Raw genomic sequence first — 25,603 nt, forward strand, 5'->3', positions numbered from 1 at the left:
TTTTGCTTCAAGGAAATTTCAGAATAGGCAGAATAATGCTCGTATTGCATATGATTGAGTCAATTTCTTCACTAATAATTTACTTTTTTTTTAAAAAAAAAACAAAAAACAAATTTTAAATTTTCTGTGGCCTCTGTGAACAACCAACCTAAATATTGATATTCAAGTTAATTTAAAAAACACCACTGGTAAATGAACAGATTACGAAAAAAATAGACAATGCAGACAAAATGCCATTTTCAATTTTTTTTAATAAACTTTATTCTATAATACAAATAATTTTGTTTTTGTTTTGGACTGCAAAATAGGAATGCATTATATTTACATACACAGGTATACAATTAATTATAACAAAGGTACAGAAGCTTGCCTTTACCAAGTTACAACTCTTTTCCAATTTAAATATTATACCTAGGATAGCAAAAACCTCCATTCTACTATGCATTTTTTTATTATCTCTTTGAGGCTCGCAGTAACACTGGACTCTAAAGGATATGAATTTGAAGGTGGAAGCTTTATCAAAAAACTATTGAGATTCACAGAAATCAGCTTTTTGCACAGGGTTCATGTGCTATAAAATATGCCTTTACCTCGTAAGAATTGGATTTGGATTCATACAGGCATTATGCAAGAGTATCACAGTCTACAGGCAAGATATACAGTATATTTTAATATGAGATCATAATCACAACAGCTCATACTCACCTAATACAATATGGAGTTTATTGGTTAGAGATGATCAAGTTGCAGCTCTCTGTCTACTGTGAGACTTCAATAACCATCACCTTTACATTATCTGTTGAATTGAATTTGCATTTACTAAAATAGGGTTTTTTTCAGCGTATAAGAAGAAAGTTTTACACTTTTTTCAGATACTCTCTTTTGTCTTTGCCATGCTCATGTCATGCCATTTTCTTACTTTCTGTTTTCCCATTTATTTTATAGAGACTGTAATACTAGTACCTTTGGACTGTCTGCCAAAGAATATGGCCCTGAAAGGGGAACTGTGGTCCATCAGCAGTCAGAAATCTTTAGGACAACCAATCCTGAGTTATAAGAGGTTATACTATCACAGGAAGACAAGGGGATGTTTTAAAAGTATTTGACACCATCCTATTCCATATTAGCATTACCATATTGAATTATATTATATGGCTCAATGAGAAGTATTTTCTTGCAGACAGCTTTCCAGGATGGAAGACAATTTGCAAGGTTTTTGTTAAATGGGCCCCAATGGGCCATACTTACTAAGCCTTTGTGGAAGGTGTCTACATTAGCAGCAGTTTAACCTTTGGGACCCTATGTTTTACATTAAGTAGTAAACTTAATTTGCTTGAGTTGTTCAAAAACATTCTGTCGAGGATATCCAAAAATATAAGTACATGCTTTGTCTTCAAAATCAGTGGCATTAGAAAAGAAAGTGGGGAATCTTAAATCTAACTACTGATTTTAAATTAAATCAAAAGTAGGACATATGTTATTACAGTGGTTTGACAGTATATCTTGCAATTATATATCGCATATGTTTTTGGCAATTAACACAATTAACACACAAGTCACTCATGTTTGTGGTAAATATAATGTATTCATAAAATTTCGAATTCTGTTTGCAAATTTGCTTCCATATAAATTAGGTTTATATTTTCCATTTAACCATATAGAATACACTTCTTTCTCAGAAAATTACATGAAAACAAAATGTAATTTTGTGTAAAGGAATAATTAATCTATTTTTTTTTTTCTGGAGAAATTGCTGTAAAACTTAAGTGATAATATTTGTAATCATTTATTGTGAATATGAGTGAGAAAAAGTGAGATTTCTACAAAATAGCATTTCCCACAATAATATAGTTTCACTAATTTCTCTACCCATGTATTTGTAGACTTTTTTTGAAAAGACATATTTTTGTTCTGACAGGAAACACATGCTATACCACTGAAATACTTTGTAGTACAAACTATATGTTTAATTCAATCACAAGGTTTAACCTATAAGATCAAATGTGTGAAGCATATTTTGAAGAAAATCATAACTGTCTGTTAGTATACTGGGGTCCTAGAACTCTACTCCCTTTATTTATTTATGAATATATGTATTTATTTTATCGGTTATCAGCACTTAGTGAAACATATACATACCCATTCTATGTTTCCTTAGTTGGGTTATCTTTTATTTGAATTTCATGAAATATATATTTCTATTATTATTTTTCAGCATATATTGTTTCCTCAAGTCATCCTATAGCATATGTATATTTAGATGTATATATATTTATATGTCTTAATTTATAACAAATTATATTTATTTATTAAACACAGGATTCATTAGAATTTCGAGTATGATATTTAAGTAACTCCTCCAACCTGAAGAAGTGCACATTCCTTTATAGTAAAAAAATGTTTCCAAAGGAACATTAAATTCAAAATGTTTACATTTACATTTGAAATGTTATTCCATATCAGTAGCTACAAATAGATAATGCAATTGTATATATAAACAGTGTCATGGATTATTTTTTGCAGCATATCATTAACTAAAAAGGACCAGACAGAATAAAATACTGTACACTGTTGATCAAAAATGGCATCCTTTTAGTACCAGGTGTGCAAATGGCAGGCATGACTGAATACAATTTAAAACTGGATAGTTTAGTGTACTTTGCTCTGCATGAAATTCCAGAAGTCCAATCTTACCAAGAGGTGATGTAATGCAAGGCTTGATCCAAAGTTAATATTTGAAAAAGTCCCCTAAATCCTTAGACTTTCCATAAATATGAAAAAAGACTTCTGTTCCAGAGATGACCAACCCAGTTCTTTAGGAATGCCAACTGTCCAGGATTTAGACATTCTCGGTTCTGTTTCAATTGGGATAACGACAGAACCTGAATTATTGGTCCTTGAGGACTGGGTTGGGATAAATGCTCTATTCAATTACTTCAATAAACAGGTATTTTAACCAAAAAACTGGGCTCAAAAGCATACAAACTCAGCCAGAATGAAGTCTTGTTGATGTGATGGTATCAGATCACAATTTAATCCCATGGAGTATCTAAGGCATTATGTTATATTTAGAGACCTAATGTAGAGATCTTCTTACATCAGTTAATGATATACCCATGTGCAAGACTGCTGATTTCTTTTTTTTTTAAAAAATTAAACATTTGTTGCGCAACTAAAAAAAATAACCCCCACACACAAGTCATGAGATCACTGAAAGAAAAAGGTTAGTAGGGCTATATCATAGGACTCCATTTGTACTAGTGAAACATAATGCATGTCTAAATATTAATGTGTCATACTGCAAACACATTAATAGCGCATGTGTTAATGCATAGGTAGTATTTATATCCATCAATATCCATCCCAGTGATTTATGATTCTGGCATGTTCAGAGATACCTAGCCAGTTCAAAGGTTTGATCTTTATATAGAATTTAAAATTGGGTCTAACACTTTTCTAAAACCATTTAGATGATTCTGACAGACTTTGGTCAAACGTGGGACAAGACCAATCAGTTATCTGTAATTAACTGTCCCTTCCATGTATGTTACAAATTAATACCTTAATAAATAATTGTTCACTTCACTTGCCATAAAGATCTTTACACAGAGTCTGTTATATTATATTTTCTGTACAATAGGTTTCACTGGTCCCTAATGAAGGGGAAATGACAGTGGAACAATTTCATTTCCAAAGTGCCAGAGAAACAAATGGTTTAATTCAAGTTGCTTGGATGGCAACTTAAATCTAGGACCTCAACCATTGTATACCTTAAAGCTTTTATAGTATAATACAATTCAATATATCGATAGAATAAGCAACATGGTATATTGTACATAAAGGCCTATTCCATATCAGTCTTTGATAAAGTTTCCACCTTAACAAGTTGACATAGATAATAGTCACATGACAAACCACTCAGAACAATGCTTTCAGGCAGATTTTAAAAAGAACAACAAATAATAGTAATAATAATAATATAAAAAAAAATAAAATTAAAATAAACGCATATAAACTAAAAAAAGCCAAAAAAGGAGGAGAAAATAAATGGAACCACATCATTCGCAATTTTTTAGATTTTCTCTCAGAGTTAACATGCGCTATTTTCAATTTAAAAACAAAATGAAAGCCAAGTTATTCCTCTGAAACTCCAAGGGCAGCAACCCTACACATTCACAGCACAATTCTGGCATATTTCAAGGCAAAGAGGAGATCAGAGTTACAAAATAAATAAAAATAAGGAAATCAGACAGATAGCTTCAAAGCTCACAATGGTCCACACAGAAATTACAATTTTCTCTATGTACTATGTTTTTTTTTTTCCTTTTTTAAATATTTTTACTTGTGTTATGCTTCATTTTTTATTTTTTTTTATTTTCACTGAAAGTTCTTTTCATTGTTTTAAAAATTATTTTGGGGGGAAAATTTACTATACAAAAAAAAGTTAATGATTTATTTTAAGAAGCATCAACATCTTTTTCTGGATCCATCTCTATACACTGGGTTGTATCTCACTCGTCATCTTCTTAAAATTAATGTGTAATGACTCAAATGGAATAGATATCCCATATGTGCCTGAAGCTAGTTATCACAATCCGTATCCAGGTAAGACTGTTTCACTATATCCTTTGGTTTTGTCTAAAATTCTTTAAATACACTATTTCCTTTCCCTTATCTTCATTGTTTTGAAATTGTTCTGAAATGCTTTAATGTAAAGTTTGAATAAGGTGCATAAAGGATTTAAGTGCTTTGACAAAAACAAAAAATATATAACCTGATCCAGAGGTTACATCATTTTGTGTGCCAATAGCAAATTATTAATGAACATGGGAGGTAAATGTTTATATTGATTAATTCTCTGCTGAGAATGATGGATCTTCTCTATTTTTTATTTTAATTAACCTAAAATATTAATTTGGACTTTTTATAATTCATGTTTTCCTTGATTATCACATCCAGACTAATTAGTAATACAATGATAATTAAACATATACAATGGTTGAATGTACTACTTTTGCCCCCAGAACACAAAATATATTAATATAACAATTACAAGTATTAGACTTTTAAGTTAAAATGATGCCTTTAAAAGAGTAACAATTGGTTACTCATACCAGCTATTGACCTCTTATACTGAAAACTTTTTAAGCAGGTACTATAACCTACCATTTCTAATGCCGGTTAAAAATTGTGCTGAGATCTTTATTTTGTATTTTTTTTTTTTTTGCTTGCTTATTTTGTTTTGTGCTCCTTTTTCCATATGGCAGTTACTATACATTTAGTAGACTTTAATCTCCATGATTTTAGAATGTCTTTGCTCCTCTAAACAATTTGACTATTAAAAATGCATTTGCCTTTGTTTAACTTAAGTTGACATATTTTATGTGTGACAAACTTTCTCTTTTGAATTTGAGGTTCTTCAGATACATAGTTTAGTAAAGACACAGTATACATAATTGCGTACATATCTTGGAGCAATCTGTAGAAGTAGAAAGCTGGTTCTAGATCACATGATGATGTAGACTAAAAATATTCAGTCAATTGTAACAGACACTTGAATGAAGAGGACCTATGTCTATGTTTCTTCATTATTAACATTTGTTTAAAAAAATAGTCACCTTGGGGTATTTAGACTACTTGTTTGTTCCTCCAGAATTTATCCAACACTTTACATTTTTAATGAACAAATAAACAATGCAGACGTTTATATAGCTCGCGGAGAAGACTCACATTTAACTGTATATGTATTTCCAAAGGGAAGAAAAAATGAGAAAAAAATATTAACTAAATAAACAAACAAAACTGTTTACCTCTAACTGCCTCTGAGAGATTGAATACAGAAATGTATATGTTCTTAATTTCATGCGCCATGTTAATTAATTTGTTCCCATGAAGACAAATTCTAAGTCATATTTTGTGATATTTAAATTGCCATGTTCTGCCAAAGAAGGTTTCCAGGTTTCTCTTGTTTTTTTTTTTTGTTTCTTTTTTGTCTTTAGTTAAAATGAATTAATACTGGGTTCATGTTCCATCCGTACCAAGTCATGGTAAGGAGAGAAACTCCAAGCAGCACAGCGGATGAGACTTTCAAGTTTCCCATACTGATACTGATAATGCGATTGTTTATCTGTAAGCAGAGGTCTTAACCAGAATCTTTTTATATCCCAAAGTCAGCTTCACTGAATGTTCTCCCTTAATCCGATGGATGGTATGACATATCCATGAGGTTCAAAAAAGGAAGAAGAGGAAGCAAAAGAGAAGACCCTGCATCCAGCCAATCAAAACTTGCACTTGGTAAAGATGATGATCTTGACTGAGGCACGGCTTGGTTTATCCCTTCCAGGATATCCTGGAAGAACAGTTTTCAGCTGTCTATACTCATCAGGGCAATGACTTGTTCTAATTTGTAGGCAAGTTTTTGCTTTCCTGCCTGGTCATCTTGATCTAGAGCGGTTAAAATCTGTAACAAGAAAACAGAAAGAAGTTTAGACCATCATGCCAAATTCCTTTAAGTATTTGTGTAGACAATGGGTATGTGATATACTATCCTTTCATAGCCTATTTTGCTGCTTTAAAAAAAAAAAAAACTTTATTACAATTATCACTCTTATGCTTTATAGATATTACACTTTTCACCAGTGGAAAAATGTCCCCCATAGAGAGTCAGATATCCAGTAAGTCATTTACCTGAAGCTAACCATTTCTGAGAACACAGTGACTTGTGGTTGTCATGGACAGGGTAGAATACCATCAAATGATTTGCTTATGCTGCATATCATTTTGCCTATATACTCCCCATTTCCCCATATGTTTGATGCAAGATACCTTCTACCCTCAAAGAAAGAACTTTCTTTTAATAACATTCTCAAGCAAGGGAGAACATATAGTATTTATGTGTAGGAGAGCTTGAATAGTTAATTCAAAATAGATGCAATATAATGTTCTGCTCTGCAGTTTTTAGTTAAATCGGTCATTCTAGTTTGTGAAGGATCCTTGAAGAACATATGCTTATACAGACACACAACAGGGGTAGGCAACTTTTGGTACTCCAGATGTTGAGGACTTCCGCTCCCATAATGCTCTTGTAACCATAATGCTGGCAAAGCATCAGGGGAGATGTAGCCCAGAATTTCGGGAGTGCCAAAGGTTGCCTACACCAGATATAGATCATTATTACTCCTTAAGGGGTTAAAAAAAGAATAACATAATAATTAGTAAATTTATTCATAATTAATGTATTTTCATTTTTAATTGCATCAATAATGCCCATTATGATATATATATATATATATATATATATATATATATATATATATATATATATATATATATATATATATAAATAATCATAAAGTGCATTACTGATGCAATTAAAATTGAAAATACATTAATCTTATTAAATTCACTCATGAATCTGCAAAATTATTCACTGAACATGTTACGGATAAATGAACGGTTATATAATGTTACGGTTATATCTGCTTTAAATGCCCTCTATTTCACTAAAATCTGTTCACCCATTCAACATTCAGAGGGTTAAAAATTAACATAGTTACGTTTGTTTAGTGTGAGCCCTATTTCTATAAATAGGAAATATTTAAAGACAGGGAACATTTTTTTTATTTTTTTTTAATACAGCAGTTGAAATACAACTCAATGATCCTTCCAACTTACGTAGTGTTAACAGAATACAGTATCTGGCTCATTTTGTCCACTAGAGGGCTACCTTTAGTAAATTTCTAGTTTATATACAATGCATAGCATGTGTATATGCCATGTTTGCCAGTGCATACATACACTGTTACACGAGCTCTTTATAAAATACTTAATGTAAGGGTAGAATCATTAACAATAGCCATTAATCAGGTTAACGGAGAAAGGTTCAACAGAACAAAGCATAAAAACATAAACATAAAAAAAATAATAATACCAAAACATAATATATATATAATATCCTCCAATAAATCACCAAAGGTATCAACAGAGCCCCCATCAATACTAAAGTAATTAATAATATAGCCTTTATCATTGATTAAATAAGCAGTGCATAAAGAGAGACAGAATGGTCTATTCACCAAACAGCATGCAGTGGTGGTAAGTTGACAAATATATTGCAAAATGTGGGCAAGATTAGATGCATTAGAAAAGAGCCTCAACTTGGCAGAGTCCAAAAAGTCTTCCAGCTCAGCTATTTTGGTCTTTACATTACAAAACAGTAGTTTCCTCACAACATCCTAACTGAACAAGTCCCCATGTAATACGCTATCAAAAAAATTTCGGCACCTTAATCAGTTTTAACAGGTTTATCTACAAAAATTGTAACGGTCAGAAACAGGCCATGGATTTGGAAATATAAAGAAAAAAATTCCAACTTATGTATTTTGGCATGCCATGTCCAATTCTTTATCTATTCCCTATAAATACCAGTTTGGATGATAATGATTAAACAAATACTTTCGCCAATCTAAACATTTTTTTGTGATTGTGGATAAGAGGAATGCCTTGCCTGTAGCAATTTTACTTTAACAAGCACTGAACTACAGCGATGCTCGCAAAACAAAGCACTTGTGTCCAAAAAAGGTAAGCCATTTCCACTGTTACTCTTTCCAGCAGAGCTGGCAAACTGATATTGCAGAGAGGCAGCCAATTAATTTCCCTCTGCCAATAATTAAGTAAGATTTTAATTAGAATGAAGAATTTCCTGCTAGATTTAAGAAGGTTTGTGCAATGAGATGTATCCTGCCATAAAACAGGGGGGAAAAAAACATTACCGCTTTGGGATTTAAACTCACAAGTTTGATTTGACTTTGCCAGTTGAACAAGAAATCATTACACCACATGAATCACTGTGTATCCAGAGAGCCATTATCATAAAGGATACAATATGCACTATTTTTAGCACATGTCTGTGTGTTACTATGTATCCTGGAAACATATTTTTGAACAGGGTCCATATGGTTCTTAATTTCTCTGTTGATATCTCTATGGCTCCCCAGATGTTTTGTGTCAGTCTCAAATGCTTTGCTCATCACAGAATTGGCAAAACTTCACAAGTTTTGTATCATTTCCCAAAATTCAAATACAATGTTAAATAATACCACTGTTAACTGATCTACTTAACCTTCAGCAATTCAATTCACTTTTGAGTTGGGGAAGACTGAGTTTTGTACTACACAACAGCATAGCAAGACTGATTCTAGCCATTATACTAGCTATATTTTTTGGATTTTCTGAATTGTTTTAAATTCACGTACTGTTAGCCACTGCAAAAATAACTGCATTGATTTATTTTATTTATTCACCTCTTTTAGCATATGCATTTTATATACTGCTAGTACCAACCACACTAAGCAGAAATTATTTGCATAACTAGACAATAACAATGCATATAGGCGTAATATAATACTGCTCAAATTCATTTTTTTGTCAGGCCTTAAACTAAATCATCTAATTTAAGCCCCTAATTACTTTATATACTAAATAATAATAATAATAATAACCAGCACTATCAAATTGTATACTCCAGCTATGGGGCACATTAAATGTATTAAAAGGGCATTCCAAGCACCGAAACTACTAAAGCCCACTGTATTGGTTATAGTGGCTATATTGGTTATCATATTAGAATGGTTTGACAACTTACCTGCGTTGCCTTCTTATCTGGAGCCAGAATCTCCTATAAGGAGCTTTCATTAGCTCTACTGAGCTAAGCCCTCCCATGCAGGGGAGGATCATAGGCTGAGAGCACCAGCTCAGCACACTTAGCCCATGAGCGTAGCCTTGCAATGCTGCGCTTAGCTCAGTGCATGGACCTTCCACTAGAGAGGAGGTGGTAGTGGGTTCTCAAATGGCTTGACTACTTACGCTGGTAGAGCATCAGGTCAGTCCTGCACCATAATAACTACAGCAGTATCTAGTGGTCATGGTACGTGGAGTGTTCCTTTAAACATTATTTGAAAGATGCATATGACTATGACAATTAACATCTAACATTACAAAGAAACGGGTGCTAGAGATTCACTTAGGTAAAAAAACATACGAAAAGTAATAAATTAAGTCAAATCTAGGGATTTTCTTTTTCTGCTTTACCCAGCTATATGGAGACTCCAACTAGAATCACCCCCAATCACACAAGGAAGGCAGTGAACTGCACACTTTAAAAAGTGAAAATAGGTCAGTCACGTGAATGGCACTTACCTCTTCACTATATTTACCAACATAAGAGTAGATTTCAGAGAGGGCACTCATTGTGTTAAATTCATTCATGTGCATACGAGACTGCTCAGCCAAATAAGCATTCATATCTTGGTCACTTATGGCTGGCATTTTGCCAATGTCAGAATAGTACCTGAAAATAAATAAATATAATGTTTACAAAATATTGCTTGAAATATAGTGAACAAAATAGCTGTTTTAAGCAGATCCCATATGGCTTGTCTGTTAACATGAAAGACTTTAAACAAACAGCAAGAAGCAATATTAGCAAAAAAGATATGCACATTTTAAAATTAATAAGACATTTAGGAAAAATCTCTCTATGTGGGAAGTAATACAGAATAGACTTTTGACACTTTCAGGATTTAATGTCATGCTGCATGTACTACCATATGCTTTGTTACTGTATACTATACATATGTAGAACACTGCAATATGTTAAGTGAACATCAGTATACTGCATTACAGTTATATTATTAAATGCAATTACACAACAGTCCTTTGGAATGACACAATATCATAAGAAAGTACATTAAATGTTTTAATGTACCATGTAGTAGTATTAGTAGTATAATCTGATGGTACAGGTTTAATGGGCATGTATTCCAGGTACAAGTTACTTGCATTGTCTTTATTCCAAAAAAAATTGGAATTATGTTTTTTCTTTTCGGTTTTAGCAAAAATAAATAAATGAATAAATAATGTTTTGCAGAATGCTCCATCATAATCCTGACTCCTTTTCCACATCTTGATAGACTAAAACATACTTAAAGAAAATCGGAAAATAGGAATTTAGGTGCTCACTAAAGTAACCAAATGTAAGGCAGCAGTAAACCAGCAGGGCTTCCCAATACCTGCTTGTGGTGACCCAATACTTTTTCATGTCCTATTAACCCATTCATATCATCTTGAATATTAATGCTAAACTTATGCATGTTCTCACTTCATTATTGGAGGAATGTAATAAGTCACTTTATATGTATTTATTCAGTAGTACATTATGATTTTAAAGGCTGGTTAAGAATGTTTTTAATGTTTAGTACCCTAATCAGATATGTAAACACATATGAATACAAATATAGGAGAAGGGATATGAGATATATATATATATGATCTATTCTCTAATTTCTCCTCTTCTAACCCCTTCCTATTTCTCTTGGGAAAGCCAATGTGTTTTAACTTAATGTTAATCATCATAAAAAACATGTAAATTGCCGAAACAAGTCACTTCTAAATGACACGGACTATTTCCTATTAAGGCTAGCGTGTGAGACGTAGTAATGGACCACATGCTCTATCATGCACTGGGAGTCGCGGCGTGTCATTTCCGGGCGATGCACGCGACTGCACCGGAAGCAGGAAGCAAATTAAAGCACCAGATGGGTTCCAGACGGACTCATACTTCTGAAGAAGCCCACACTTGGGCGAAACGGATTTCTATTCTGTTTTTCCCACATATACAGCTGATGAGAATTGGACATCAAACAAAGCCACATATCCTAAGACGGGGATTATACCATCCAGGTGCTATACAGCCAAGCTCTTAGTAGCTCTGTAAAGTGTGAGTTAGTCTTTTATCTGGTTTTATATACATATATGTGTTAAAATTATTTATATGACATATTGCACTATTATTTTGTTCTGTTTTTATCTCTTTTGAGGGTTACATACACTGTTACAATATTGGATTGCCTTTATGTATGCATATACCATTATTTTATCACATTTACTTTGAGCATGGTGTGGTCTACCACCTTGGTTTTTTTTCTATTTAAAACATACTTAATTGTGTGTGAGAGAAAGTGTGTGTGTGTGTGTGCGTGTGAGTGTGTACACACACAGCTCAGCCACTGACAGCTCTGAGTGAGCTTAAGTGCTAGATGCCAATGAGTGTTCGGAGCATACAACAGCCTGGCATTGTGTGGGTTGGCTACAGAAAAAAATAGAAGGAATATTTAGAATATATTTAGACAACGTTTTCTAAATGCACATTTTTTTAGATAATGCATTAGAAAAATGTGTAGTGGATTTCAAACTGAAGTGCCCTTTTAATTATAACCAGGAAATAAGCAAAACAAACCCCAGAAGAAACAAAACTATTATGTCATGGCCCAGTTAACATAGAAGGAGTACAATTATGTATTTCCACAGAGCTGCATGCCTATTTTCAACAAGGCTAGGAGCTGCCAGTTTGGGATGCCTAGTTGTGACCAATCACCTTATAAGCAATAGGGAAAAAAATCAAACAAAATTGAGGAGAAACAGGGGTAGATCATGGGTAACCATTGACCTGAGAGAACTAGAGACAAATAAAGTGGTGGTTTCCTGATAGGAAACTGGTCTCCTGCAGAGGACCCCAACTGACCCCTCAAAGAAAATAACAGGCTACTGACAGAGTCAAATACACAGAATTCAGTTGCTTATTAATATATACACTGACCCTATAGTCTTCTACACTTCTTATTTTGCTCTTCACGTTCACCGAAGCCAACTGTTTAAATCATCTGCAAACATTTTACTTTTTCAAGGGCTTTGCCATTCATGGGCATTGGAGCTTATTTTAGTTTTACATCCAACATATTTAAGGTTCCTTTGGATTCAAGTTTTAGATAGGAACATGGTATTTACTTAGCACCATCCTCTAACACTATAAAATGATAACTGCAACCAGGGGAGTATTTAGGACATCTGACTTTTGAATACATTCTGTTCTTGCCTTTTTAATAAAGGTCCATAAGTAGTTTCTTGTCTGACCATCCTTTAGATTTTAACTCATAATAATAATCTCCCTCCTAGTGGTCCCCAGTATTTGTATTGTCCATTTGGTCAGGTACCAGACATGGTTATCTTATAGATCATTGTTTCATCACCATTTTCTATATATTGCTATCTTAGCATATGTTAGCCTATGGTGATGCTGCTATGGGTTAACAAAAAAGGATAAAATGTTTCCATACTTACTATATTTTTCCTGACTATTATTAATGACAGCATCAGCTTCCTTGCATTTGTATGTTTTTACAGGCACTTTAAAATTAACCAAATAACCACTAATGATGCTGCCATGAGTAATATTTAACAAAATTACAGAAAGTATATGTGTTCACTTCTATTGTCACATTTGATCCAATTTAATAATCCAAGGTCAAATAAGCCTGCCCAAGGAGAATGAAGCTATGTCAGGATAGCAATTTGTTCTATTGTTCAACTCTTAGAAGAGCTTAACTCTATTCACAATTCTGACAAGTATAAACAAAAGACAGTGTGCATCTGTATCTATATCATTCTATCCACAAGTTGGTACACTAATTATATATTATGAATATGATTCCCAACCATGAATATTCCATTTACAATGTATTATGCTACCTCCCTGAAGATTTCCACTTCTTCTGATTCATTAAGGAAACTTGCATTCTCCATGCCCTTCATCTCTTGTGTAATTCCAGTTTGAGCGGACATTCGATGAGTAAGGCAATCAGTCATTGCCATCCACATCTGTGCACTGCTGTCAACTAGCTAATTAGACTCAATCATTTACATATTTAATTCCTTCATCCTGACATTCTGTTCACCAAAGAAGTATACAACATGATACATGGTTTTATAATTAGAAGTAAAACTCTGATAAACTAAAATAGCTGACAGGTGTCCTATAAACATCACGGTGACACCTGCTGAGATTAGTGACATATCAGGAGGTATGAAAATTGGACGGTGACATGTTATGTAATAAAAGATAATAGTTAGATTGAGTGGAGACAATTACATTTCTAATTATATAAAGAAATGCCAATTAGTGAACAGGAAAACCTGAGCACAGTACCCTCCATATTGTAAAATCTTGGATGCAGCAGAGCAACAGTAAATTGAGTTATGTATACAAGTTTATAAAAAAATTTTTTTAAAGTACACAATCATACCGGGCTGAGTTATCATTACTCTCTCTAAATTAAGAGAATAAAAAAACATCAATTCAGCCATACATCATTATATAGATTTACAATTGCAATTAATTTAAATTAGTATTTAGGTTTAGTTTGCTTGCTTGATTAAAGGGTTACTTCAACCATAAAGAGTTCTTCGGTTGTAGCGGGGTGTTTGTAGGATTGTGCTGGGGGAGCTTGTACCCTGAATATAAGGCCATATAGTGACTGCCTCCTCTACTCATATTACATACCGTACACGCACACTACATCCCCTAAACACACTATACTCCCCCGCAGACACACTATAGCCCCTATAACATTTATAAAATCCCCCTTATAAAATGTAGCCCAGTGCTGAGGCAAAGTTCTCCTTGCAGCTTAGCCCTTCTTCAGTAACACCACTATCCTTTGCTGTTCTGGATGATCCAGAGGTCATACTGAGGGTAGACCTGGGCAGCACAGACAGGGGGACATCCATCACCAGTATGCTATGTGTGCTGACAAACACAATCTTTGCATAGAAATGACATTAGCAGTCCAGAATAGTGATGTCGCGAACATAACATTTTCGGGGACTAACACCTGGACTGTGGCATGCCGTAGGGGGTCCATGGCAAAACTCCCATGGAAAATTACATAGTTGATGCAGAGTCTGGTTTTAATCCATATAGGGCATAAATCACCTAACATTCCTAAATTGTTTGGAATAACGTGCTTTAAAACATTAGGTATGATGTTGTATCGATCAGGTAGTGTAAGAGTTACGCCCGCTTCACAGTGACAGACCAAACTCCCGGTTTAACGCACCGCAAACAACCGCAAACAGTCCATTTGCACAACCGCAAACTCCCCATTTGCACAAGGTTGGATACCAAGCTAGCCATGTCCCGTTCCTTGTCCTCACTGATGTCATTGAAGGTCTCTCTTCCTCCACCCAGGAAGCGGGAGATGGAAAAAGATGCTTGGTCGGTCCTCCTACTTCAAATTTGGGGCACTGCGCGTGCAATCTAATGTGCCACCGGATAGGAGTGGTGTGTTAAGTAGTACTATTCCTATCAGTTTAATCCCTGTTACGTCCCCTATCAGGGGACGTGTATATAAGGCATCGATTTTAGGAAGCGGGAGATGGAAAAAGATGCTTGGTCGGTCCTTCTACTTCAAATTTGGGGCACTGCGCGTGCAATCTAATGTGCCACCAGATAGGAGTGGTGTGTTAAGTAGTACTATTCCTATCAGTTTAATCCCTGTTATGTCCCCTATCAGGGGACGTGTATATAAGGCATCGATTTTAGGAAGCGGGAGATGGAAAAAGATGCTTGGTCGGTCCTTCTACTTCAAATTTGGGGCACTGCGCGTGCAATCTAATGTGCCACCAGATAGGAGTGGTGTGTTAAGTAGTACTATTCCTATCAGTTTAATCCCTGTTATGTCCCCTATCAGGGGACGTGTATATAAGGCATCGATTTTAGGAAGCGGGAGATGGAAAAAGATGCTTGGTCGGTCCTCCTACTTCAAATTTGGGGCACTGTGCCTGCAATCTAATGTGCCACCAGATAGGAATGGTGTGTTAAGTAGTCCCCCTCATCAGGCATTTTTTAATCGAATGTATCGCCCAATGTCAGTCCCTTCGGGATCCATCCCTCATTCATCTTAATAAATGTGAGGTAATCTAGACTTTTTTGACCTAGGCGATTTCTCTTCTCAGTGACAATACCTCCTGCTGCACTGAAGGTCCTTTCTGACAGGACACTTGAAGCGGGGCAGGCCAGAAGTTCTATCGCAAATTGGGATAGCTCAGGCCACAGGTCAAGCCTGCACACCCAGTAGTCAAGGGGTTCATCGCTCCTCAGAGTGTCGATATCTGCAGTTAAGGCGAGGTAGTCTGCTACCTGTCGGTTGAGTCGTTCTCTGAGGGTGGACCCCAAAGGGCTGTGGCGATGCGTAGGACTTAAAAAGCTCTGCATGTCCTCCATCAACAAAACATCTGTAAAACGTCCTGTCCTTGCCAGCGTGGTCGTGGGAGGAGGAGGATTACTTTCACCTCTTCCCCTGTTAGATTCCCGTTGTGCTGTGACATCACCCTTATACGCTGTCTAAAGCATACTTTTTAATTGATTTTGGAACTGCTGCATCCTTTCCGACTTGCCGTAATTCGGTAACATTTCAGGCACTTTCTGCTTATACCGGGGGTCTAGTAGCGTGGACACCCAGTACAGGTCGTTCTCCTTCAGCCTTTTTATACGTGGGTCCCTCAACAGGCACGACAGCATGAAAGACCCCATTTGCACAAGGTTGGATGCCGAGCTACTCATGTCCTGTTCCTCGTCCTCAGTGATCTCTCTGAAGGTATGTTCCTCCTCCCAGCCACGTACAACAACACGGGTACCAGATAGGTGACAACGAGCACCCTGGGATGCCTGTTGTGGTTGGTCTTCCTCCTCCTCCTCAAAGCCACATTCCTCCTCTGACTCCTCTTCCTCACAATCCTCTTCCAGCATTGCAGCAGGTCCAGCAAGTGATGCTGATAAGGCTGTTTCTGGTGGTGATGGTGACCACAACTCTTCCTCTTCACGCTCATCTACGGCCTGATCCAGCACTCTTCGCAGGGCACGATCCAGGAAGAAAACAAATGGTATGATGTCGCTGATGGTGCCTTTGGTGCGACTGACTAGGTTTGTCACCTCCTCAAAAGGGCGCATGAGCCTACAGGCATTGCGCATGAGCGTCCAGTAACGTGGCAAAAAAATTCCCTGCTCCGCAGAGGCTGTCCTAGCACCCCGGTCATACAAATACTGGTTAACGGATTTTATTTGTTGGAGCAGGCGGTCGAACATTAGGAGTGTTGAATTCCAACGTGTCGGGCTGTCGCAAATCAAGCGCCTCACTGGCATGTTGTTTCGCCGCTGGATATCGAAAAAGTGCGCCATGGCCGTGTAGGAACGCCTGAAATGGCCGCACACCTTCCTGGCCTGCTTCAGGAAGTCCTGTAAGCCTGGGTACTTATGCACAAAGCATTGTACGATCAGATTACACACATGTGCCATGCACGGCACATGTGTCAACTTGCCCAAATGCAATGCCGCCAACAAATTTCTTCCGTTGTCACAAACCACTTTACCGATCTCCAGTTGGTGCGGAGTCAGCCACTGATCCACCTGTGCGTTCAGGGCGGACAGGAGTGCTGGTCCGGTGTGACTCTCTGCTTTCTGGCAAGTCAACCCCAAGATGGCGTGACACTACCGTATCCGGGATGTGGAACAGTACCTGGGAACCTGGGGGGCTGCCGTTGATGTGGAGCAAGACGCAGCAGCAGAAGAGGACTCAGCCGAGGAGGTTATGGAAGAGGATGGAGTAGGAGGAGTAGACGAGGTGGCAGCAGGCCTGCCTGCAAGTCGTGGCGGTGTCACCAACTCCTCTGCAGAGCCACGCATTCCATGCTTGGCAGCCATCAGCAGGTTTACCCAATGCGCAGTGTAGGTGATATACCTGCCCTGACATGCTTTGCAGACCAGGTATCAGTGGTCAGATGGACCCTTGCCCCAACACTGTGTGCCAGACATGCCATTACTTCCTTTTGCACAATCGAGTACAGGTTGGGGATTGCCTTTTGTGCAAAGAAATTTCGGCCGGGTACCTTCCACTGCAGTGTCCCAATAGCTACAAATTTTTTGAACGCCTCAGACTCCACCAGCTTGTATGGTAAAAGCTGGCGGGCTAAGAGTTCAGTCAAGCCAGCTGTCAGACGCCGGGCAAGGGGGTGACTTTGTGACATTGGCTTCTTACGCTCAAACATGTCCTTGACAGACACCTGACTGTGGGCAGATGAGCAGGAACTGCTCAAGGCGAGAGACGGAGGGGCGGATGGTTGAGAGGGGGCAAGGAGGACAGCAGTGGTCAACATGGCTGAAGATGCTGGACCAGGAGGAGGATGGCGGCTTTGAGTTTGTGTGCTGCTGGTACTCATGTGTTGATCCAATAGGCGTTTGTGATGTGCGATCATGTGCCTTCGCAAAGCAGTTGTACCTAGGTGGGTGTTGGACTTTCCACAACTCAGTTTCCTTTGGCACAGGTTGCAAATGGCATCGCTGTTGTCAGAGGCAGACACACAAAAAAAATTCCACACTGCTGAGCTCTGCAATGAAGGCATTCTGGTGGTGGCAACAGCATGCGTTGATTGGCGTGCTGTCTGGCTGACCCCGGGTGCCGATGCATGCTGTCTGACTGTGCCACTAGCTCCTTGCGACGACCTCCCCCTGCTTTCAACTCGTCTCCTCCTCCTCCTCTCTGTCTCCTCATCTGAACTTTCCCCCTATTCTTCTTCTCTTTTAGCGGGCACCCACGTGACATCCACGGACGCATCGTCATCATCAAAAGCTTCACTTGTATCTGACAACTCAGCAAAGGAAGCAGCAGTGGGTACAACATCATCATCATCACACCGTACGTGTGTAATGCTGCCTGACTGAGACGTATCCCTGTTATCTACATCCTCGAGCAATAATGGTTGCGCATCACTCATTTCTTCCAACTGATGTGTAAATAACTCCTCTGACATACCAAGTGAAGCGGCTGTGGTGCTAGTGTTGGTGGTGGTGGCAGGCGAGCGAGTGGTAACTTGAGAGGTGCCCGAAGCTAAGCTGGAGGAGGATGGTGCGTCAAGGTTCCAAGCAGAAGCTGTAGAAGATTGGGTGTCCTGTGTTAGCCAGTGAACTATGTCCTCAGAACTTTTCAAGTTCAGGGTACATGGCCTCTGAACACTGGGCATTATTCTAGGGCCAAAGGGAATCACAGCACCACGACCACGACAGCCCCTGTGGGGTGGCCTGCCTCTGCCTGTCATTTTTTATTTCGATTAGTGGTACTATGCGTGCAAGCTACTGTGACAACAGATATGAGTGGCACTGGTGTGACACTGTGCCCTGGCAGGCCCTAAAACGCACAGTCGTGAAGGAAACTGAATGCTATTATATTACAGTCCAAAAAGTATTTTTTTTTTTTAATGCAAGCTATAGGGACACCAGATATGAGTGAGTGGTGGCACTGGGCAGGCCCTGAAATGCACACTCGTGAAGGAAATTGACTGCTATTATATTACAGTCCAAAAAGTTTTTTTTTTGTTAAATGCAAGCTATTGTGACACAAGATATGAGTGGTGGCACTGGGAAAATGGGCACAGTATACGCTGTGAGCCTGACACACACGCTGGCAGACAACTAACTGCTATTCAATCTATTACAGTCAAAATTTAAAAAATTAAAAAAAATGTACACTACTGTTACACCAGATATGAGTTGCACTGGTGTGACACTGTGCCCTGGCAGGCCCTGAAACGCACACTCGTGAAGGAAATTGACTGCTATTATATTACAGTCCAAAAAGTTTTTTTTTGTTAAATGCAAGCTATTGTGACACCAGATATGAGTGGTGGCATTGGGCAAGTGGGCACAGTATACGCTGTGAGCCTGACACACACGCTGGCAGACAACTAACTGCTATTCAATCTATTACAGTCAAAATTGTATTTTTTTTTTAAAATGTACACTACTGTTACACCAGATTTAAGTTGCACTGGTGTGACACTGTGCCCTGGCAGGCCCTGAAACGCACACTCGTGAAGGAAACTGACTGCTATTATATTACAGTCCAAAAAGTTTTGTTTTTGTTAAATGCAAGCTATTGTGACACCAGATATGAGTGGTGGCACTGGGCAGGCCCTGAAACGCACACTAGTGAATGAAACTGACTGCTATTATATTACTGTCAAAACTGTTTTTTTTTTTTTTTTTTTTAAATGCAAGCTATTGTGACACCAGTGAGTGAGTGGTGGCACTGGGCAAGTGGGCACAGTATATGCTGTGAGCCTGACACACAGGCTGGCAGGCAGGCAACTGCAATTACATTACACAGAAGAAAAAAAAAGCAGACTGATGTTCTAGCCCTAAAAAGGGCTTTTTGGGGTTCTGTCCTTACAGCAGAGATCAGATGAGTCCTTCAGGACTGTAGTGGACACTGAATACACTAGCCTAGCTATCAATTTCCCTATCAAATCAGCAGCAGCTACACTGTCCTTACTCTCACCAAGAATGCAGCTTCACAATGAATGTAAAATGGATGCTGTCCAGGAGGTGGGAGGGTCTGGGAGGGAGGGTCTGCTGCTGATTGGCTGGAATGTGTCTGCTGACTGTGAGGTACAGGCAGGGTCAAAGTTTACTCAATGATGATGAATAGGGGGCGGACCGAACAGCGCATGTGTTCACCGTCCGTGGCGAACGCGAACAAGCGATGTTCGCTGGGGAGTGGGGACTATTCGCCAGCGAACAGTTCGGGACATCACTAGTCTAGAACTCTTATTCCAGGCTGCTAACTAGGCTGCCGGAGATGAACTTACACACCAGCAGCAAGTTCTGTATCTCTATATGGGTAGCATTTGTGAAGCATTTGTTACTGAACACTTCACACTTCACTTCAAACTTCAAGCACTGTGATCACTGTTATGATGTTGGTGCTGAGACTGTGTGCATACCATTGATAAGGAAATATTTTTCTGAAGTAAGGGGGCGTGACTAAGGATGCAGGCTTATGATCCAACATTGTGCAAAACATTTATTTATTTTAAAAAAAAATTTGGAAAACATTTATTGGTGCCCAAAGTGTCCATTTAACACTCCTGCAGAACCATTCTTCAATAACAAAGAATTAGGCACTTGAGAAATATGGCTGGTTATCCAGCAATTTGTGCAAATATCATTGATTTGACTGCAAGCATTCTGCCTATATTCCTTCTGGCATTTTTATTTTCTAGTAATATCATTCATAAAAGAAATCCAAGGAGTGAAATAAATCATGATTTAATTATTTGTTTGCTTGTCTTATTACAGTAGAAGAAGCATGTGGCCTCCACCGTATTCAGGTTTACAACCTACAGCTACGGCATGAAAAAACAAAGATTGAAAATTGTGCCAGCTCAAAAACGGATCTCAACTACCTGCAATTGCAACAACTGATAGGTGGATACATTAGGCTTGCAAGTTTCCACCATGCACACCATTACATGCATGCAGAAGACTAGAAAAAAAAATAAAAAAAATATTTGTTTTCTAGCACCATACTATCAGACAGGGTTTATGCACTAAAGTGAGAACTGATGGGATCCAAAATTAATTTAAAGTGAATTTCAAATTTAAGGCCAAGTAGAATTTTTCTTAAAGGAACAGTCATCAAAAAAACTTTAGCTTAATTAAGCAGTTTTTGTGTATAGATCATGCCCCTGTAGTCTCACTGCTCAATTCTCTTCCATTTAGGAGTTAAATCAGTTTTATTTTTGTGTATGCAGCCCTAGCTACACCTCCCCTGGCTGTGACTGACATTTTCAATCATATGTAACTCACTTTAAAAGTTTTTTATCTCACGCTCTGTAAATTGAACTTTAATTACATACAGGTGGATAAGAAATTCTAATTAAACAGCATTTGCAAAAAAGGAAGTGTAAACATTAGATGACTCTTTAAAGGAAGTGTTTAGAAAGACTGTGTAACTCACATGCAGGGAGGTGTGCCTAGGAATGCATAAACAAATTGTTAACTCCTAAATATCAGAGAATAGAGCAGTGAGACTGCAGGGATATGATCTTTACACCAAAATTGCTTCAAGTTAAAGTAGTTTTGGTGACTATAGTATCCCTTTAAATTTGAAAAGCACTTAGAATTCACAGTGAATTTCGGATAATTCTCACTTTACTAGGTAACCCAGCAAGAGTGAAAGTTTGTTGTGGAATCTTGTAAAAGATGAAAAGAGTAATAGCTGTAATGTAATTTCAGTCATTCTTTATGTTACATTTCTAAAAGGGTTTTTCATCAAAATGTGCAGGAATAAAAAGTATATGCAAATATAATTTTACTATTTACACCACAAAATTAATATAAAAAAACTGCCAGGCATAGAAAAGAGACAAATCTTTAATACAAATTGTAGAATAAAAAAGTATGGGTAAAAGCTTTTTAACTGAACATATAACTTACCGTTCTACCCAGTTCTTATAGCTGGGAATATCCTTGGCATAGAGAAGTTTGTTGGAAGGGGAGTCTTTGCCCAAACGATGCTCTGAGGTTGAGCATGAGTCCATGAATGTTTGTGCCACCACAGAAAGACAGGCATCTGTAATGCTATTCTTGTGGATGTCAAAGACAAATTGGGGATTTTTGATAACATTCACCCAAAATCTCAAGGGTAGGCTGAAAAAAAGCACAATGGGTATTCAAAACTAGACATAGTGCCAAAATATAATGAATATAACATGAAAAATATATTAAATACTTGGAATTCTTATTCACACTTGAATTGATAAAATCACATCAGCCTTTAGCTACTCAAGGCCAAGTAAGAGCCTTATAATATAATAGCTTTATAGTTTTAATTGGAAAATGCTGTTGTTATTTTGAATGGCATTTCACATTATTATTATTATTTGCATTTATATAGTGCCAACATATTCCGCGCTTTACAATTATAGAAAGGGATGAAGAGATGAAGAAAGTCTTGCTCAAACATAGAATTTAGAGATGAAGAAGGCCTTGCTCAAACCAGCTTACAATCTACATAACTGTTGCAATTGTTTGGGATTCCAAATACATTATAAATTTCATGAAAAGTGACAGAATTGCTGCTTTTCGTTGGCTAAATGGTTCAATACTTTGTAAAAGGAAGTAAATGCTTATGTTAAGATTTAATCTTTATAAACAGGGTAACAGTTTAGTGATATACTGTATGAAAATGTACAGCCCACATTATGAAATCATATTTTAGATTATCCTATTTCATGCATACTCCTCAATGGCTTTTATCATGGCAAAAATGGCCACTGTAATAGTCATGGAAATATTACTTTAACTCATCAGTTAATTTGACTGACAGTCGGGTAATTAATATTATATGTGCTGTAGACATTTTGAACTATGTAACTGAACTAACCAGAAGACCCCACAATTGCATGTTAATATTCATTTTTGTTGGTGGTAATTAGTATAGAGGCCATGACCATTTTAGTATGCAGATAAATAAGGGATAAGACTATTTGGCTGTCTCTGGTTGACACAAGGGCTAGGTCTGTACATAACTGTGACATACACGTAACTTGGGCACCAATAAGTGTCTGACTAATGAAGCATTAGCATTTTATTAACATTATCTGTGCTTTTAATCTCAAGCTGATTGCAGCCACTCTGGCAAAATGAGCAGGAGGTTTATTTAAAGGGGTGGGAGGAGGGGGTGATGAAGTGAAGAAATAATCTCCTTGCAATCAGATTAAATTAACTTTGAGTCACATTTTATAGACTTCATCATCAATGAGTCTGCCATACTTGGTACGTTGAACATTTCATCAAGGAAGAGTATACATTGTCATATTCCATCAACTCTGAAGTCATATGTCACTTCTTTATTATACATAGCTTGTGCTCATAAAGCACTGCAGACTAGGTTGGTGCTCTATAAATGCCAATAATAATAATAATAATAACAATAATAATGGCATAATTATAACAGAGAATACAAGCAATTCTAAACATAATATCAAATAGCAGGGAATATACAATATAAATGTGCTGTAACACTAACAGTGAACAATAACTATATGCTTTAATATATTAAACAGAGGCAATTTGAAAAATTTGTTTTACTGCATTAAAAAAAATGAAAGTAGTAACAATATTTTTGGAGATATTCCTTCTGATATGGCAACATAATCCTACCAGCCTATTATATTCTTATCCCAGAGTCATGTGAAATATATGGATAAGGCAGCATTTGGCATGATACAAAAATTGTTTCTATTTGAAATGTGAGCATTTAAAGGGACACTATAGGCACCAAGACCACTTCATCTCATTGACGTGTACTGGATGCAATGACCCTCCAGTGTTAGGACTGCCTCTAGTGGCTGAAATCCAGACACCCACTAAAGGTGCTTCCTGCAGTTTCACGGAGTTTGACTTCGTGAAACAACGCTGGACATCCTCACTCTTTGCATGAGGACATTCAGCGTCAAGCAAAACCCATAGGAAAACATTGAGTCACTGTTTTCCTATGGAGAAGGCCTAATGCATGTGCAGCTGATGCTGACAGAGGAGAAGCACAACCCAGTGCTGAGGGACATTGGCGCTGAAATCAGGTAAGAGAGAGAAAGTTTTTTTAAAATCCTTTCAGGGATGAAGGAAGACCAAGGGGGGCCGAGGGTGCAGAGGGACATTATAGTGTTAGGGATACATCTTTGTTTTTCTAGCACTTAAGTATACTTTTAATTATATGTGATAATATAATTAATAAGTAAATTAAGCATAAGCATGTGTTAAATAGAGTAATAGGAACAATATATTTAATCCTTAAATATGACTAACACATTTTGTTAAAGATAAACATTTGATGATATAGTAACAGTTTGAGTTTCTCAGAGAGGAGAATGGGTAAAGCAATACATTGCATACCCTGCAACTCTCAAAGGTCAAACTGCAGTAACATTAAAAAAAGGAAACATCAGAGTCAAAAATAATCATTGAAAAAGAAGAGTGGGAAATATATATATCACAGATAATTCAAATACCAGTCGTCAGTTTTATCTTTTCTCACCGTAATTTTAGCAAATGTCATGGTGTATAACAATGCTCACAATATACTCACAATGTTTTATATCTCAAGCTGATAAATAGACTTAGCTGTAAAATATAGAAAATCAGGACAGAACTCCACTTTTTACCAGTTAGTAAATCTCTCACACAACAGAGATTGAAGTGGAATTTTGATTTTTGATCAAATAATAATCTTAATTAAGTTTATTTGCTCAAAAATGGTCCCCTGCCTTATTCGTAACTCCAGATTCAAGGTGGCACATATTCAACACATCACTTAAGACTATAAATCTATGTTTAAACCAGACTATTCTTAACTAAGCAAAAAATAATCCTGAAAATTGCCACGTAAGTGAATGCAAATGAGATGCATTTTTTATGAACAGATAAATATTAATGGCGTTTTTTTATTGAGTCAGATTGCGTACCATCTTCAGGTGTATTTTTGAATTGCTAATGTCACTTTATAATTAATGTGCCCCATGGAATAATATTATTTCCTCAGACAAGCAATGCAGGGATAATACTGACTTCTCTTAACCTGGAAATAGCAAATATAAAATATGTATTTAACAAGTATAAATTAGCTGACAGCGATATACACTAAAGTCAGAATTTTAAGGAATTTCAAAACTGCGAGCTAAAAATAATCCTGACAGAATTTTTTTTTTTCAATTCGGTCATTTTTACCTAAATTTTTAAATTCACATTGAATTTCCTTTGATTTTCTGACAATTCACACTTCAGTGAATAATCCTGTCAGTTTAATAGGGAGGTTGTAGTATAGCTAAAACATAACCCATTATGGATTTTGGTGTTTTGTAGTGCTTTCTGTAAACT

General features: G+C 36.9%; 1 protein-coding gene across 1 annotated transcript in view; it reads right to left on the reverse strand.

Annotated features, from left to right (window-relative positions):
• Window positions 1-236: 236 nt before the first annotated feature.
• The window catches only part of PLXNA4 (plexin A4), a 673,785-nt gene continuing 648,418 nt past the window's right edge, over window positions 237-25,603 (reverse strand). Inside the window, exons 30-32 of the mRNA XM_063448298.1 lie at window positions 22,163-22,375; window positions 10,198-10,348; window positions 237-6,460 (exon numbers count right to left, since the gene is read on the reverse strand). Of these exons, the coding sequence (XP_063304368.1) occupies window positions 6,365-6,460; window positions 10,198-10,348; window positions 22,163-22,375 (460 nt within the window). The 3' untranslated portion in view covers window positions 237-6,364. The remainder of the gene's footprint in view (window positions 6,461-10,197; window positions 10,349-22,162; window positions 22,376-25,603) is intronic.

This window comes from Pelobates fuscus, chromosome 3 (assembly GCF_036172605.1).
Source record: "Pelobates fuscus isolate aPelFus1 chromosome 3, aPelFus1.pri, whole genome shotgun sequence".
NCBI classification, from domain to species: domain Eukaryota; kingdom Metazoa; phylum Chordata; class Amphibia; order Anura; family Pelobatidae; genus Pelobates; species Pelobates fuscus.